We start from the raw sequence: 17,539 nt of genomic DNA, 5'->3' as shown, positions 1-17,539 counted from the left end.
GTTGAACACATTGAGAAGATCTGAAGGAAACATGTCACAAAATGACAAATGACAAATAAAATGTGAGATATCTTCTAATAGCCTATAAGAACCTGGAGTTCTTCTGTTATGGGTCCATGATGTGTCCCTTTAAGGACAGCAGCACCCATACAAAGGCTACATTTTATATGGCCTGGGTTCCAGTTGACACTACTGTACACAGTAAAATCCTCAGTGTGCATTTAAAGGTGGCGTAAGTGATATATATAGTCTATTTAAGTGTTGAATAAATTGTAAACAGACTGTTGTTCAGTAAAAATGGTCTACTGGTCTCTTCAGCTCTTTAATAAACACATTTTCAAATTGGGGATACCAATTTTTTCAATTCAGGAGAAGAGAGCACTCCTACAGGATATAAACTAAATGCTATGAATGAAGGGATTCAACAAAACAAGAATCTTTGTGGAGTCTTTCTGAACAAACACTCTAGCAGTGCAATAATAATAGATACAATTTTATAAAATAAAGAATATCAGTTACACTCCTTTAACTCTGAGGATTCCACTGTGTCTTATAGGTCCCAGGCCTGATATAGCATAATATATCCCCTGATCTACAAGAAGATGTGGAGGAAGCGTGCAGACTTACATAGGTAGGGTCTGAGAGACTTACATATGAAGGGCTTGACACTGCTGTGGATGTGCTTGTGCTGCTTGAGGCCCGAAGACGTGGCGAACGTCTTGCCGCAGTCGGGACAGGCGTGGGCCCGCGCCCCGACGTGCTGCGAGCGGATGTGCCTCTGTAGGTTACTGGGGTCTGTGAACACCTGCTGGGGGAGGGAACCAACACCGAATCACACAGAGTTACTATCCGCACACTATGCACTGCCATGGATGTAATAACAACAACAATAATAATAATTGTAATAATAATTGTAATAATAATAATAATAATAATAATAATAGATGTACAGGGATATCACACTATGGACTATCATGGATATCATGCATATACTGTCGCACGCACGCACACGCCCACGCACCCAATAGTCATCACTGTACCTTTGAGCAGTTTTGTACCTTTGAGCAGTTTTCACATTCGTAGTGCTTGCCGCTGTCATGGGACATCTGATGTCTGATCAGGTTGGACTTCCAGTTGAAAGCCTTAGGACACTGGTCACACTTGTACTCCCTCTCCTCAGAGTGGGACAGAGCATGGGCCTCCAGGCTGCCACGTGCACACACACACACACACACACACACACACACACACACACACACACACACACACACACACACACACACACACACACACACAGTGGTTAAGAGAGAATCGTCACTAGAATCATCACTGCATCACAGCAGTTTCATGTGACGGAAACATGATGGCCGGCTACACTGGAAAAATAAATACAAATAATAACTGAAATAACTGAAAGAAAAGTTGGAAAAGGAAGAGCTGGCACCAGACGCGAGTAGAGTCAAGTTAAACTGGTACCATGCGGTGGAAATGCAACATAATACACTGTGATCTCACACCCATTAGTGAACATGTAGTGGTGAGACAAAGTAACAACTTCACCGGACACACATTTAGAGTAAACTAAAGCTTCAGTGGAATTATTGCTATAACCTGATTACTAGCAGGAATCTGGGTTGCAGTGTGCATGTAAACACAGGCAGTGTCTTCTCACCTCTGGATATCAGGGAAGACCTGGTCACACTCCTTACACTCCTGGGGACCTTCAAGGGACAAGTGGAGGGGACGAAGATCCTGTGGTTCCTGTGGTTCCTCCAGGTCAGCCTCCAGGTCACTGTCCCCTCCTGGTTGGACAGGATGAGACAAGACAAGACTCTCATTCACATTGCTCACATTTCTAATAAACCAGAACAGGGGTCTTCAACGTTTTTCAGGCCAAACGGAGACAGAGATGAAGCAGGGACCCCACACATAGACATTTTGTAGATATGCATGTTCCCCATCAGACAATGATTCAGCAGACCCCCTGTAGTTACTCTGAGGACCCCATAATGGTCCTGGACCCCCTATTGAAGGGGTGCATGTGTTTGGTCTGATGTACTAACAGACATTAGTCCGACACCACTACTCAAAACCCAACCATAAACGTAAACTCACAAGCGACGGTGTTGTCGGACTAATGCCTGTCGGACTGTTGGCATGTCTAACCAGCGTATATGCACCCCCTATTGAAGACCCCTGAATGAGATTAGCATTTTAATATAGCTACGGTTAATGTCATATACTGTGTAACATTCATTTAGTCCTTACACCCAAATAAAACATTTGGCCAAAGTTTGGAGCTAGCGGAAAGTCCCTGAAGTCACCAAATATACCTGTATTGAGGAAGGAGGAGGGGGGCATCCCACATGGCTGCTTCTGGTGGTCCAACAGCTGTGTGTGAGACTCAAAGTGCTCGTCACAGTCTTCACAGTGGTACTGTCTCTCCTCTGCATGGGGAAGACAAACACAATGTTAACAAGGTGAGTGAGTGAGTGAGTGAGTGAGTGAGTGAGTTCAATAGTTACAGGTCAATTGTTACATTTATTAATTTAACACTCAAACATGTGAGTGCAAATATATATATATATATATATTTCTTGTTTGTAGGAGTGTGTGTGTGCGTGTGCGTGTGCGTGTGTGTGTGTGTGTGTGTGTGTGTGTGTGTGTGTGTGTGTGTGTGTGTGTGTGTGTGTGAATGATATAACAATAATGCAATTGTGAGGAACGTGTAGATTCTAATCCAGACTGTACAAAGAGTCTTGAGTGCATGTTGCGTGAGTGAGTGTGAGGTGCAGACCGTGGATATCGGGGGCCATGTTGTCACATGAATACTCCTCAGCCTTCATGAACAGCAGCAGCTCCTCGCCGGGACAAATCTCTCTGGTGACTCTGTAGAAGATCTGAAAAACATCAATGCAAACACGCGCACACATTAATGTACTGTATAGGCTACTGTTTGGCTGGACACTGAGTACAAAATATATCACATACTGTATATGTGCTGCTGGACTTTACAGCTTACACTTTGTTGTACGACGAATAGTGGGAATAGATGATCTACAAGCTCATACAAGGTCGCTCTCTTTGAACCTGAATGGTTCAGTAAACAAACACTGCCTTAACAACGCATGCACACGCACACGCACACACACACACACACACACACACACACACACACACACACACACACACACACACACACACACACACACACACACACACACACACACACACACAGGATGTTCTATGCAGGAGGAAGGAAGAGGCTGCCACTGTAATATGTGCAGATTGTTGTCCAACATGGTGACATACTGGGTAAATAGACTGGTGGACTGGGTTTGTGTTACTACCAGGGACATGGTGACATGCTGCGTTACAGTAATAGCACTGGTGGAACTGCTTTCATGTTACTAGCCATATACCGACATGACCCAATGTGGAGTCAATAAACCCACTGCCACTACGATACCTTTTGGTAATAATAAGGCTCTAAAGCAGGGTTCTATCTAATGTTTTTTCAGGCCAAGGATCCCATCATATATTGTATAAAATTGTGTTTCAGAGCACTTCTTCATAGGTTTCATAGATAGCTTTATAGATTATCATTACCATTTAATATATTGGATTCATGTTAATGTGTATTTTCAGACATTTAACTGCATAAACATTGCCTTTGTAAACTTTACTGGCTCTATACTTGCAGTCTGTTTTTCCCCTCTACACCAAACATCTTTGCTGAAAATAGCTGATCTGCTATTTTTGGCTAATGTTTCCCCCAGAATAGAGATGCTAGGGTTGAAATGGTTAATGTAAAAGAAAAAATAAATAATAATAATAACAAAAATAAAAGATTTAGCAGTCCCCCTGTAGTAACTCTGAGGACCCCCTTGGGGTTCCAGATCCCCTGTTGAAGACCCATGATGCTCTAAAGTCTAAAGCACAACTCCACATGACCCCAGCATTCCTATGGCCATGATATGGTACACACTACACAGTCAAATCTGTAGTGTTAATCATCTGACCCTGGATCTGTACAGGTCAAATGTTACACTCATTAACCACTCAAGTAGTCAAACTAGAGTGTGCAAAAAATTAAAAGAGGGAAAACGTGTGTGTGTGTGCGTGCTTGTGTGCGTGAATGTGAATGTGAATGTGCATGTGCATGTTTGTGTGTACATTATGAGCATGGGGGACCTGACATGGTGGGATTTTTGTGAATCAGTGGAGACCCTGAGAATGTATCTCTCTTCCCATGCGCAGGACAATGGTCTTTTTCTAAGACAATCACACAGGAGATTACGTTATTTTTGGCACGCCTCGGAGATTTAACAAATTAGCTTCCGCTGTCGCGCCACTCTGACAGTAATGATGCGGGAGTTTATTAGAAATATATCAGGGAGGGGAAGAGGCAGTTCTGGGAAGCGACAGGTCATATGGAACAGCGCTCCTGGAGGCAGCCATTGGCTTGTTGCATCATCCCTCCCCGGAGACGCCCATGATTAATATCATATTCATAATAAAGATCACAGCGTCTGATCACAGTAGCCATTCTTCTATTATTCTATCACCAGTGTCCATATCGTTGTTTTTGCAAATAACATAATACAGACTAATACAGAGTCTATTCTCCATTATGTTTGTGGCCCTTCTGACCCACCCAAGTGTCCCTTGGGGAGGGGGACAAATTCAGACAAATTCTTATTTGCTCAATCATTGCCAACAAAAAGGATGATTTATGGTCTGGTCTATAACTTCTACAAAAAACAATAGTGCTTTGAGCGTGGAGTTGCTCCAACCTGGCCCGCTGGTGGCGCGGTGGCTGATGGAATCTCTGGTCAGAAACAGCCCTGCTATGCTTCCATTGTTCCAACACAGAATGTGGGGAACTGAAAGTCCCTGAGAAGTGAGAACACAGTCCCCCTAGGTACCAAGTACCAACTTTACACTCGATCTTACACACCACACCATCTTACACAATACACACCACACCACACACGCACGCATACACACACGCACGCACGCACGCACGTATTATACTTGGACGGAGATTACATAAATGCCATTTTAACCATTTTTGTGTGTGCATTTTTAACCCTAAGCCTAAAGCCGGACTTACTGTATACTTAGTTACACGCTTGGGTCATGCACTTTCTCAAATTCTACAATACTTGGAGAAATTTGGCACTTACACGTATACCAGACAGTAGTCCAGTACACACATATACTGACGCTCACTCGCACACTCACGCACGCACGCATGCACGCACACACACACACACACGCATGCGCGAGCGTGCATGCACGCATACAAAAACACTTTCTGCCAATAACTGCAGCGGTTAGCCTTAGCAAGGCCACAACAATATTGTGAGTTTGACATAATCAAAGTCCGTTCAAACAGATATGTAGGTCGGCCGGGAGGGAGTCAGCCATGAGGGAATCATCCAGGCTTTGAGGAGGGGAGCTCACTGGAAAGCTACCAGGCCACGGCCGGTGAGCAGTGGACTGCATGTGGCCACGGGTCGTAAACATTAATGTACACTCTGAACAGCCCTTCGTTTAGAAATACGAGAGCGCTAGTTCATGAGAAGATATGTGCAACTTAGAATGTCACAAATGTTTCACTTTAGCAGTGCGTTAAGTGCATTGAAAATGTCTTCTGTGATCAGATTCCACTTCTACAAATCTGCACTCCTCCAAATGTGAGCAACGTGGGATATGGATATGGAAGTGGTCTCAAGAGTCATCTTGCATGGCTCGATATGTTTGTACGTTTACTCATGTCAAATGTAAGCCTTATAGAGTATTTCTACATTGTGGTATTGCTACTCTTATACTTATAAGTAAAGAAAATCTGCACTTCTTCCACCACTGCTGAAATGTGGCCGGTGCAGGAGCTGAATGTGGCAGTGGTCTCAAGAGTCATCTTGAATGACTCTCACTGCTCTCATTGAAACCAAGCAGAATCTGGCAGGCAGGCGGGCAGGCAGTCACAGAGGCACAAGTGCAATGGAGGGGATTTCCCAACAGTACCACCCCTTCCCTGCGGGCCACCGCAGATAAACAGCGAAAACACACACAAACAAACAGACTGCAACACACCCCTGAACACAGGACACACTGTTTGCTTTAACCAAGGTGTGTTCTGTTCAGTCTGTCTGAACCTTGGGTATGCACATGCACGCACCCGCTCCATGCACGCACGCACGCACGCACACACACACACACACACACACACACACACACACACACACACACACACACACACACACACACACACACACACACACACACACACACACACACACACACACACACACACACACACATGCACTCATGAACACAGTGGCTAGAAATAATGGTAAGATAAGATAATGTTAATATTTTAGTTCACACTAGTGTGCGCCAACCACACCTTGAAGGCCATTCATAAGATAATTCTCATTACACATCTAGGCACATAAAAAGTGTCAAATTCAATGATAATGTCAGATGCAGTTCAAGGCGCTGTCCAGCAATTTTTCCCACCCAAAACAATGCTCAAATTCAAAATATACTTTTTCCATTGTGCATCTGAATGCTCACATTAATGTTCTGTTTACTCAAGCAGTGTTTGTGAAATGGCCAAAGCCTTGACCCTTATTGGCAGTCGGGACCCACACACTCGCCTCTCTTTATGACCAGGGGTTATATCGTATACAACATACATACACACAGAGCAGACATGGTTGAAATCATCCTCCATAGTGCAGGCAATACTTTTAAATTCTCAGTTGTCTTTGAGGCAGTATGTGGGAAATATCCATACTGGCTGCATTGAATGGTCTTGATAAGAACATGCTGGTGATTATAGGTTGATAACATTCGAAGTGGGTGTTTTTTTCTTTTTACATGTGCTGTAGTATATTCATCAATGTAGCTAACCAATCTATACTTTTTTGTACGATGTTGTTGATGGACAGTCTACAGGCTCACAACACACGTTGTGAGCCTGTAGACTGGCTATTCTAGCTATTTTGGAAAATTTGGGGAAGGTTCACTTTCTCCTTCCCTCATTTGTGTCCTTTCTCTTTTTCTGACTCTGCCAGCCCCGTCCCCCTGTCAGAGGTCATGATGACCACCAGACGACCGGAGGCTATGATCTGTACTTGGTTTCCTTGACACCATTAGTCATTAGCAGAGCAAACACACAGTCACCTTTTCCCAGGACCCACCCAGTTGGACAAGAGCGCTCAGTTCACACCTATGTCACTGCTGCCGCTACACTGCTCAAATCCTGCACTCACTCTCACCAAATAGGACGAACGTACGTGCACACGCGTGCCACACACACACACGGCCGCACGCACACACAATGCTGCAGCAATGCCTCCCCGTATGAACCCATGAATCTTTCAGTTAAACACAAGTAGAACTACAGCGGATCTTGACATTGCTTTGGTTATACTACTTTACTTGACCAAAGTAGTAACAGTACAGCAGCACGACGAACAATGCGCACAGACAACATTCTTTAACTATAATAATTTATAGTTTAATTATATGAGCTGGGCGTACCTACTGCTACTGTACCCAGCAGGTTCAACTTCCATACAGTATATGTGTTTGGCAGTCAACATCAGTTGGCTTGTATGCAAAACCATTTAGCGGCAGCATTTGTAGTAGCTGTTCCACTTATGTCTTTATACTGCTGTGGCCCGGCCAGGTCACAGCTGACTCCGGTACATTTAATTGAATGGGTAAACAGAGCAGTTCAATTCAGTTCAGTTCAAATCTCAAGAAAATGCAGTCCCTATAGTTTCAAATATTAGAATCTTGTTTAGGTGATGCTCTGAACCAAACAAACAAAATTTGACCATGTGTGTGCAATTCGATATATCAGTGACTGGAACAGAGCAGTGGTTTCCTGCGTGGACCAGGGAGCTTAACGTACTGTCAACTCGTGGCTAATATTCCTCACAGTCACTTCATCCCACTCAATACTGAGTGAGAATCAATAGCCTTAATGAGATTAGCACTCATATCCCTTTGCACTGTCTTATGAAAGAGTCTTTAGGGCCTCGTTGGCTGATATTAATTAGACTTCTAATCCATTCTCCCTTTAAATGATTCAGTAGGGTGAGGAACGCGACAGAGGCATTTCAGTACTAATTGCCCTAATTATCCTAACGACAAAGCATGCTGATCATGGGAGGATCTATTGGGGGTAATGCTCAGACTGGGGCTGCTCAGTGCCTCAGCAGGCAAACGAGTATAGCAGGGATGCCTGGAGTGGCCAAATGCTACAGTGCCAACTGAAAATGGGCAGCGGGCAGTGAGTGAAAAATTATATTGTGTGACACTCGGTAATACCAGAAATGTAAGAAGCAAAAGAAAAAAAGAAAAAAAATGTTTATATATAAGCACGATGATTAAGAAGACTTGAGAATGAGATATTTCTTCTCAGAATAACTTCTTGGTTGTTTCAACCCTGGATCAAAATCAGTCAAATAAATAATATTTTATGTATTTTGGACCACAGAGCAATATTTTAAATTTTATTACGAGAGACAAACTTGGCCTCAATTTTGCACAGACATGGACTTGTTATACAGTGGAATATAATCACATGTCTTCTTCCCATCTTTCCCATTACATTTCATTATGCCCCATAAACCAGTGGTTTACCAAACGGACGGACCCTAACAGGTCCATTTGGTTTCATTTGTACACTACACTCTCAGAGTTAAATTAACATTGATTTTACAATATACATTTGGGGTCCCAGAGATAGAAATGCCATTAAATGGGGGTCTGTCGACTAATGCGTGTCAAACTGGGGGTCCTTGAAATCAAACGGCTTGAGAATGACTGCTAGGTCTGTGAAAAAACCCTTCTCTTATGGGGGTCCCTGCATATCTTTTCAAATGGGGGTCCGCGGGCTAATTAGTGTCAATTTTTGGGTCCTTGACATGAAAAAGTTTGGGAACCACTGCCATAATCTATCAAATCTCCCTAAAGCAATAGAGAAAAGGATTAAAAAAAGAAAAAAAAGAAAACATAGTTGGCATATCCCTATATCATAATGTCCAAACTCCAACTACATCTTGACGTAGAGGAACTGGAATTAAATCAGTAATTGTGCTATGTTGAAAGCTTAATTGAGTCTCATAGCTTGTTAATATTGTCTTTACTCTTTTGTGAAAGGTATCATTAACAGACAAAAAAATTCCATCCATAACCAGGAACCCACAATGATCCTTAACCGAGATCCCGTAAATTTAAGTCAAACCCACAACTTGGACATTACGACAGAACTGTGTAAGTCACTCATCTGTCGTAAACTTCAGACTCAGAGAGAGAGAGAGAGAGAGAGAGAGAGAGGACTCCAAAAAGGTTCCTGCAGGCGAGGTAAAGCTACAGTCTCTCTCTCTCTCTCTCTCTCTCTCTCTTGGCTCTCCCTCTCTCGTCCATCTCTCTCTCCTCCCTTCGCTCTCTAGAGATTCATCATAAAGTTTTATGATAAACAGAACTGGGTCAGGAATAAGAGGATGGAGGCCAGGTTATTCCACAATGTGGGATTGAGTCGCCCCTTTCAACAGCGGGACCACACTGCGGAAATAAGATCCCAAGTGTTCATTTAATTTAGCATTATTTATTTATTTTAATTAACACTCTGGGGTTTTGCAGCGCAATAAGTGGCCAAAGCACCAAGACAGTAAAAATCCTCTGTGGTAATTTATAACATCTGTACATTCTGAAATTGAATTACAACAATGGAACCAAATGGAAGCATTTTGTTACACTATCAGAGCTAAATTAGGCCTACTGTAACGCTCCAGGATTTTGCAGAGTGTACTGCAGCCTGAAATCACTATTCCGTAACTCAGATGACAAATCATCTCTTCTGAGCGCGTGATGCAAAAAAGAATCACGTCGCAAATGTGTTCTTTCTTTTATATGGGGGCAGGGGGGGGGGGGTGCGTGGGGGCTAGTAAGTACTATGTAAGATACGTCTCTGGTGGCGCCCGGGCAGCGCTGTGGAAACGCGGGTGATTGTGTGCGTTGGTTGTGTGTATAATGTGGCTTGTGCGTAATATGTGGTTTCAGGCTGGGCTCCGACTCAGCACTTCTCTGCGGCAGTAAAGAGAGAGAGAAAAGAAAAAAGAAAAAAACCTGTTGGAATCAGGTAGTGGTATTTTATTTTATTCTTTTATCCCCCCCCCCCCCCCCCCCCCCGTATATTTCCAGCTCAGAGTGAGGAGCATGGACAATTCACACAGCACTGCAGAGGACACGCACGCTGTAGGAGTAGTACATTTACTCAAGTACTGTACATTTTGCTTCACTTGAGTATTTCCACGACATCTCAGAATCAAATGTACTTTTTACTCCACTAGGTTCATTTGATAGCTTTAGTTGCTAATTGCTTTGCAGATTTCGACTATTAATAATGAATCAAATGAGTAATAAAACATAAAACATTAACAAAAAATAATACATGGCAATAGCAGATCTACAAGCTCTGCATCACTTTGATGTAGATTGCCTTTCTGAATAGCCTATTAAATAGGATAGGCTTTCCACATTGTGGTATTGCTACTTCCGTAAAAACAAAATGAGGACTTCTTCCACCTCTGTATACTGTCGTAACTCACACAGACCTGTAACGGTGCATACATTGCACACAAACATGCACAAACACAAATTTGAACCACAATGAAAAATGTGTACACAATTTACACGTACGCAGACTTTTATTATACGCACGCACGCACCCACGCACGCACAAACACACGCAGACACACGCACATACATTATTACACATGTTCTGAATCACAATGAAAAACGCACACATGACACAAACACACACAAACTACAATACAAAGAAACGCATGACGGACTTATATCGTGTGCACATACACACATTCACACACGCGCATGCACACACACACACACACACACACACACACACACACACACACAGTACATGCATGTATGTATGTATGCACATATATTCACACAGGCTCACACAGCTCTGACAACAACTGACAGTGGCTTTGCAAGACCACCCTATTTAGGCCTTCGGGCCTGACGCGCATACAGACAGGCATTGTGAGGCGCTACAGTGTGCTTTTCAAAAACACACCGTAGTTGTCCGGAAGGCTTAAAGACGGCACATTGTGCCGTGTTGTGACAGAGTGTAATACTTAACAATCGCCTCATCAGAGCCATGTCTGTGACCTGCAGGAGCCTTACACAGCCACCCGAGCAGAACCACAGCGATGACAGCAAGTCACACCTCACAGAGAAACCTCTTCCCTCTCTGTGTGTGTGTGTGTGTGTGTGTGTGTGTGTGTGTGTGTGTGTGTGTGTGTGTGTGTGTGTGTGTGCGTGTGTACGTGTGTGTGTGTGTGTGTGTGTGTGTGTGTGTGTGTGTGTGTGTGTGTGTGTAATAAGTAAGTACTATTTGAAAGCTCTCTCTCTCTTTAGCCTACCACTCACTGCAGTATATAAAGAAGGTGCAGACTTTGTGCACTCTTAACTGATTTATACTCCGTTGCACGATGCTGTCGCACAGCAAACATAGCCGATCTACAAGATCATACATAGCCGATCTACAAGGTCATAACGCATCACATTACACGTTGTGTGCTTATAGATGTGCTATATATGTTTGTAATCACCTCCTATAGGACAATATAAGGACACCAGGTTGAAAGTGGTTGAAAATGTCAAACCCTGACAATTTAAGACTATATACACTAAATACAAAATGATACTCGCAGGTCAAATGTGTAATATTAATAATACATACTCTTATGTACCTGTACACAACACAACGCATAAGGATAACCTTAATGGTCACTACAATGCTACAATTATATTTATATTATAATTTTTACTGGAATTACACAACCAAGAACACCAGACAGACACACCAGACCACCAGCAAGCACACTCTACAGTGTCAATTTAACTCTGAGAGTGTACAAATTGACCCGCAGAGGTCCACGATTATTTACACTCTGAGTTAAATCGACACTTTAGGACGTACAGGTCCATAATTCCTCAGACTAATTCAACACTTAGGATTTTACAGTGCAGCGATGACAAACACATGACCTGATTAACAATGTGCTCTGGGGTCTATATGGAATGCTCAACACATGTCAAATAAGGCTCTCCTCCCTCCCCTGCCTCTGCCCTGCCCGCTGCGTGTTTCTGCTAAGCCCATGGAGGAGCATCTCACCACGCTATGACGGAGGTGAACGTGCCCCCATGTGCACGGCAACACATCTCTGCCTGTATCTCCAGGTGAGGAGAATGGGGACTGCAGCATTCCTGGCATATCTGGGAGTTTATAGCTTGGACGAGCAGTGGATGTGAAGAGGGCAGAACGATCAGGCCCGGCTTGGCGCGGCGCGGCCGCCTGTGATCCAGCACTGTGGTCCCACGACACGGCTGAAGCCAGCGCACAATTACAGAAACAAAACACGGCAGATAACGAGGAACCTTCTGTCTGTGTGTGTGTGTGTGTGTGTGTGTGTGTGTGTGTGTGTGTGTGTGTGTGTGTGTGTGTGTGTGTGTGAGTGAGTGAGTGAACCGGAGGCAGGGTGGGCCAGTTGCTCAGGGGACTATCTGACTCGGGATCACAATAACATCTTTTAACACAACAGCACGCAGACAGACAGTCCATGTGATCAACAAGGGAGGCCTTCTGGTATAACAGACCACTGTCTAAATCCTGGGTTATAATGTAACTCTGAGAGTGGACAAATGGAAACAAGTGGACCTTTACATCACAGTTACGCATCCGCAAAGATCCGCTTGCGGTCCCTTTTGTACAATCTCTGAGTTAAATGAAAACTCTGGATTTTACAGTGTATAGGCTGGAGGGGAAAAAAAGAAACAAAAACAATTTACATCTGCATACAGTTTCAGACATCTGAAGCACCTACAGGTGCGCTTCATTTATCTCGCCAGACACGCGGACAGCAAAGAAAGGTCCACCAGATCACCACTTACAAGATAACATCAAGCGCGCCTCCAGGTGATTTTATTTAGGTTTTTTCAAAACTCTTCAAAACGTTGTTTGACTGACTACTGTTTCTGTTCATATGCAGGCTATAACCTGCCAGGCTCATTGCAAGGGTCTCCTGCACCAGAGACACAGAGCTATTAATAATTCTTAATAATAATAATTTGGTCCCCCACTCCTTGAGGTGTTATTATTATTATTATATTATTATTATTGCCACTGTAAATTTGCACAATATGTGAAATGTGTCTTCTCACCAGCCACTGGTGTAGTGCTCGGATTGTTAAAGTGCCTTGCTCATGGTACACTTCGACACATCGCTGAGGCCTTGAATGGAACCCGAGACCTTTGGCTTCCCAGGCGGGCCCTCTTATTACCATTCACTCTCCCCCGCCCCCTCTCAACGTACCTGCTCATGGATCTGGCACGCCGTCAGGTTATGCTGCCTGGCGACAGGGGCAAACTGGATATGCTTTAGCCAGCTTCCGATATCTGGCTTGCTGGCGTCCACGCAGAATTTTACATGGCCAGACCCATCCAAGATCTGCACCGGGGGGGGGGGGGGGACAGAAATAAGTAAAAGGAAGAGAAAGAGAATAAATACTTTGATCTGTATCAGACGTTCAGCACAGGTTGATGTGTCTACATACTGTAAACACTGACTGACCACATTTATACCTCCCACAGAGAAATAATAACACTGCAATGTTAGGGTTTGTCTGGTGTGTGTGTGTGTGTATGACTGTGTGTGTGTGTGTGTGTGTGTGTGTGTGTGTGTGTGTGTGTGTGTGTGAATGCGTGCGTGTGTATGTGCACGATGCACACAATTTAGATAACCATTCTTGTATTTTTTTTCTTTTCAGCACAATATAAATTCATATTAAATTCAGATGAAACATGCTACAGTTCGTGCAGATTTAAGTTTATCAGAAGCTTAACAATAAGATCGTGTCAATATGTGGTTGACAGATAACTCTCATCATATGCACACCTTAATTAACACAAAGACTTCCTACAATGTTAATTGTTTGAAAAACAAATACTGTAGATCAAATTAAAACAGATTGAAATTTGTATCTGTTTCGTTTAAAACAGATAGAAGTGTTGATTATGTATACATGTATGTATTATAATAGTGGAAAAATATGTTAGCTTTATAATAGTATTGCAATAACACAAGGTTAAGATGAATATATTGGTCATCAATGAATGAATGTGCCAAACAAAAATATTAATTAAAGCTATCATTCTATTTAATATATTTATGTAATGGTCCAAAATAAAACCTGTTTCCTGAATTAACAAATAAAAAATAAATGGAATTCGTTGAGTTTCTGAAACTATTACCACATTTTATAATTTAGAGAAAAATAAAACTAAATGTTTTGATTTTATAATTGCTTAATCTAAATAATGAATCCAAATCTCAGTATTAAATAATATAAACATTATATTATTGCATTGCAAATGTTGCATGACAATGTGCAAAAGCCATGAATATCCAGCAAGAAGCCAAGTGAACACAGCAAAAAAAGTAGAAAGAACCAGCTCTAACAATATATACAAAGAAGTGAATTATTATGCAAATAATATGATATCCCATTCATTGACGGCGACTTCTATAGCATAAATAAAGCATTTCTCCCAACGAATTATCCAAGGCTGACATTGTTTCTGATATTGATATTTATTATATAGCCATTGTAAACTTTCCTCGGAAATAAATCAATTGCAGGAAACAGTAAGCGATAAGGGTTATGAAGACACAGCAGCGCATTGTTGGGATAGCCTACAAGACGCAATATCGCTAAAGGTCACAAATCTGTCTTTGTATGAGCTCCGACTGAATAAATATTTAGGTTGGATAAACCCCTTTGTCTTGCATAATACGAGATCTACCATTTAGCCTGCAAAAAACCCTGTCTAATGCATGTTTACATCGGAACACATGACACACACTGGCGAGTGGCGACTTTACAAAACAGCGCACATAATTTTGTTTTTAATATAAGACACGTCAATTCGATCAAACAAATAAAGACATTAATTTTTAGTCTTTTTTTCATCTTACCGTGGGAACTCTTTATAGCACAAGAGTGCAACAACAAAACCTCGTGGTTTGCGAGCATTCGTTGTAGAAGCAACGACAACAAAAAGTGGTGTTCAAAAACTCCAGCCTTGTGTCGAAAGTTAAAATAACCACAAAGCAAACATATATATATTAAAAAAAAGGAAAATAATAAAATCACAGCGCGTCACCGGCGTTTTGCTCCAAACGCGTGATGATGTCCCGTGTAGTTTTCCCCGTTAATAAAAACACCAAAAGGCTCTCCGCTCGTCTCCGGTGTGCATGTGTGGAGCCTCTAGCTGCCGGACGCTTCGCTCGCTCGTGTCTCAGGTCTGTCTGTCGGTAATTGTCATGAAGACACAGACACCGTCCGCTCCTCCGCTCAGTAGTAAATCCCTCGGTACATCAAGTCGCTCCAACTTGCAGCCGTGTGAGCGTCGCGGAGCTCGTCTCGTCCCCTCTCCTCTCTGTCTGTCTGTCTGTCTGTCTGTCTGTCTGTCTGTCTGTCACCCTCTCTCATGTTCCCAGGTGTCCGCTGGCGACCGTTCAACTTTTCATGTTCGTTCCTCCTCAGACAGACTCTGCATGCTCGCCTTGATAGTGTAGATTTCGAGGATCGCCCACCTACTTTGCTGTCTCTGTCTGTGCGATGTGTGTGTGATGTGTGTGTGTGTGTGTGTGTGTGTGTGTGTGTGCGCGCGCGCGCGTGTTTCTGTTTCACACACACTTGTCTGTCTCTTAAAGGAGGATCTTGCTCGGCCATCCATATAGAGAGCGATGCAAAGCCAACTATCTCGCCGTGTCTTGGGGTCGGCAGTATATTTGAAAGTGACAGCAGGGCCGGGGGTTGAGAGGAGTGGGGTCAGGGAGAGGTCGGGACGGGCTTCTAAAGCAGTGCTTCTCAAACATTTCCATGGCAAGGACCCCCAACTTGATGTATTTGGCGGCCGCGGACCCCCATCAGAAAATATTTGGTGCCAGCAATGAAAAATGACTGAAGAATTTCTACATGATTCCAAACTTTTCAGATTTTTTTTCTTCAGGATTATTTAAAATATATCAAAAATAGATCGACAAGCTCACAAGTTGTCACAACACATTTCATTGTGATGAGTTGTGAGTTTGTAGATTGGCTATATTTTTGCGAATAAAATAGGGTTAAAGTGGTAGGCTAATACTATGAACTAATTTTGCATGGAACCCCCTCAATGACCCCTGGGGGTCCCCGGACCCCACTTCCAAAGGATGGACTATAAGACCTGCATGTTTTACCGGGCATCATGCAGTAGCAGTTGCGTCTTACAGACTTTCACACTTTATCCAGAACAAAAGAAGAACTTGAAAGGCGCACAGTCAAAACCCATGCACCAAAACATTGTTTTAGCTCAATACACAAGAACAATAAATGATCCTCCAAATAATAACGCTTTTGTCAAGGAATTACATAAATTGACAGAGCATGGTTTTAACCTAATGCACTTCACTTGCCAAATTAAAACAATCCCTTTGCATTGTTTGTTTACTTTATTTACACAATATAGGCTAATGTAAACCATCACATGGAAAATATTTCAAAAATATAGATTTCGATTTTTACACCAGTGGGGAAAAAAGTACATTTTTCTGGAAGTTTTTTTCCTTCCCTCCTTGTCTGTCAATTAAAAAAAACATCTTGCAGGAGGTTTGCAAATAAAACAACTATGTTGGCTTTAATACCGAGGCGGGCCCGGGTATGTAAATAAGTAGGCTCCTTGTTGTCAGTTTATTAGGCAGCTCATAAAGTGGAGAGGACAGAGGGTTGGCTGATGAGAGCAGATGATGATGGATCTGTCTCTCACACAGTGGCCACTGCCTGCTTGTGACATTGACCTTCCATCCCAGATAATGTCCATTGTTTTATGAAATCGCAGAGCAAATGTGCAGGAAGGACAGGAAAAATCGTGTGTAAATAAGCCAAGACCCCGCCACCGATTCCCATCGTCTCCACCGCTCCTTGAGAACCGTAGAGAGACCCCGGTCCGCCGGCCATTGATTTCCTGCCTCCCCCCTCAACTTGTCCATTGTTGGAAGCCTTTTTAATTTAGCCATAAATTGGGAAAGCTCAAGCCCGTATGAGCTGTTCTATTTTCTTCCTGTCAGGATGAGGGATTTGTTTTATGATGCATTGTGTATTAAATACAAGTAATCTGGGAAAGTGATTGCTTCATGGCCTCTCCGGGTCTGATCGAGGATTCTGATAGAGAGAGACCTATGGGCTCTTTTCTCAAAAGGAGGAAATGTCGGTGGATAAACAAGAGGGCTTGTGGTGGTATCACCAGCAGGGGTAAATTGGGGTAAAAGTGCCAGCAAAAACCCAGAGGCCGCCCACATCAGGACACGGTGCACTTCTTCCCCTCGTCAGAAGATGGCGTGCTCAACTGAATAAACTTTTCCAACAAGTCATTAATAAA

At 43.0% G+C, this 17,539-nt stretch overlaps 1 protein-coding gene across 15 annotated transcripts in view; it reads right to left on the bottom strand.

Moving 5' to 3' along the window:
- Positions 1 to 17,539, bottom strand: part of mecom (MDS1 and EVI1 complex locus) — a 197,863-nt gene that overhangs the window by 28,501 nt on the left and 151,823 nt on the right. For 5 of the 15 annotated variants that reach the window (XM_080772705.1, XM_080772701.1, XM_080772710.1 and 2 more), the window contains exons 3-8: positions 13,431 to 13,565; positions 2,798 to 2,900; positions 2,334 to 2,447; positions 1,673 to 1,802; positions 1,041 to 1,206; positions 628 to 808 (exon numbers count right to left, since the gene is read on the bottom strand). In XM_080772705.1, coding sequence (XP_080628831.1) covers positions 628 to 808; positions 1,041 to 1,206; positions 1,673 to 1,802; positions 2,334 to 2,447; positions 2,798 to 2,900; positions 13,431 to 13,565 — 829 coding nt within the window. Of the gene's footprint in view, positions 1 to 627; positions 809 to 1,040; positions 1,207 to 1,672; positions 1,803 to 2,333; positions 2,448 to 2,797; positions 2,901 to 13,430; positions 13,566 to 15,092; positions 15,882 to 17,539 lie in introns of those variants that run through there. The other 10 variants (XM_080772711.1, XM_080772713.1, XM_080772702.1 and 7 more) reach the window with 8 other exon arrangements.

The sequence above is a fragment of the Protomyctophum bolini genome, assembly GCF_963924005.1.
Source record: "Protomyctophum bolini genome assembly, chromosome: 9".
Classification (NCBI taxonomy): domain Eukaryota; kingdom Metazoa; phylum Chordata; class Actinopteri; order Myctophiformes; family Myctophidae; genus Protomyctophum; species Protomyctophum bolini.
The sequence above is the reverse complement of the archived record's forward strand: the minus strand, read 5'-3'. Positions and strand labels throughout refer to the sequence as shown.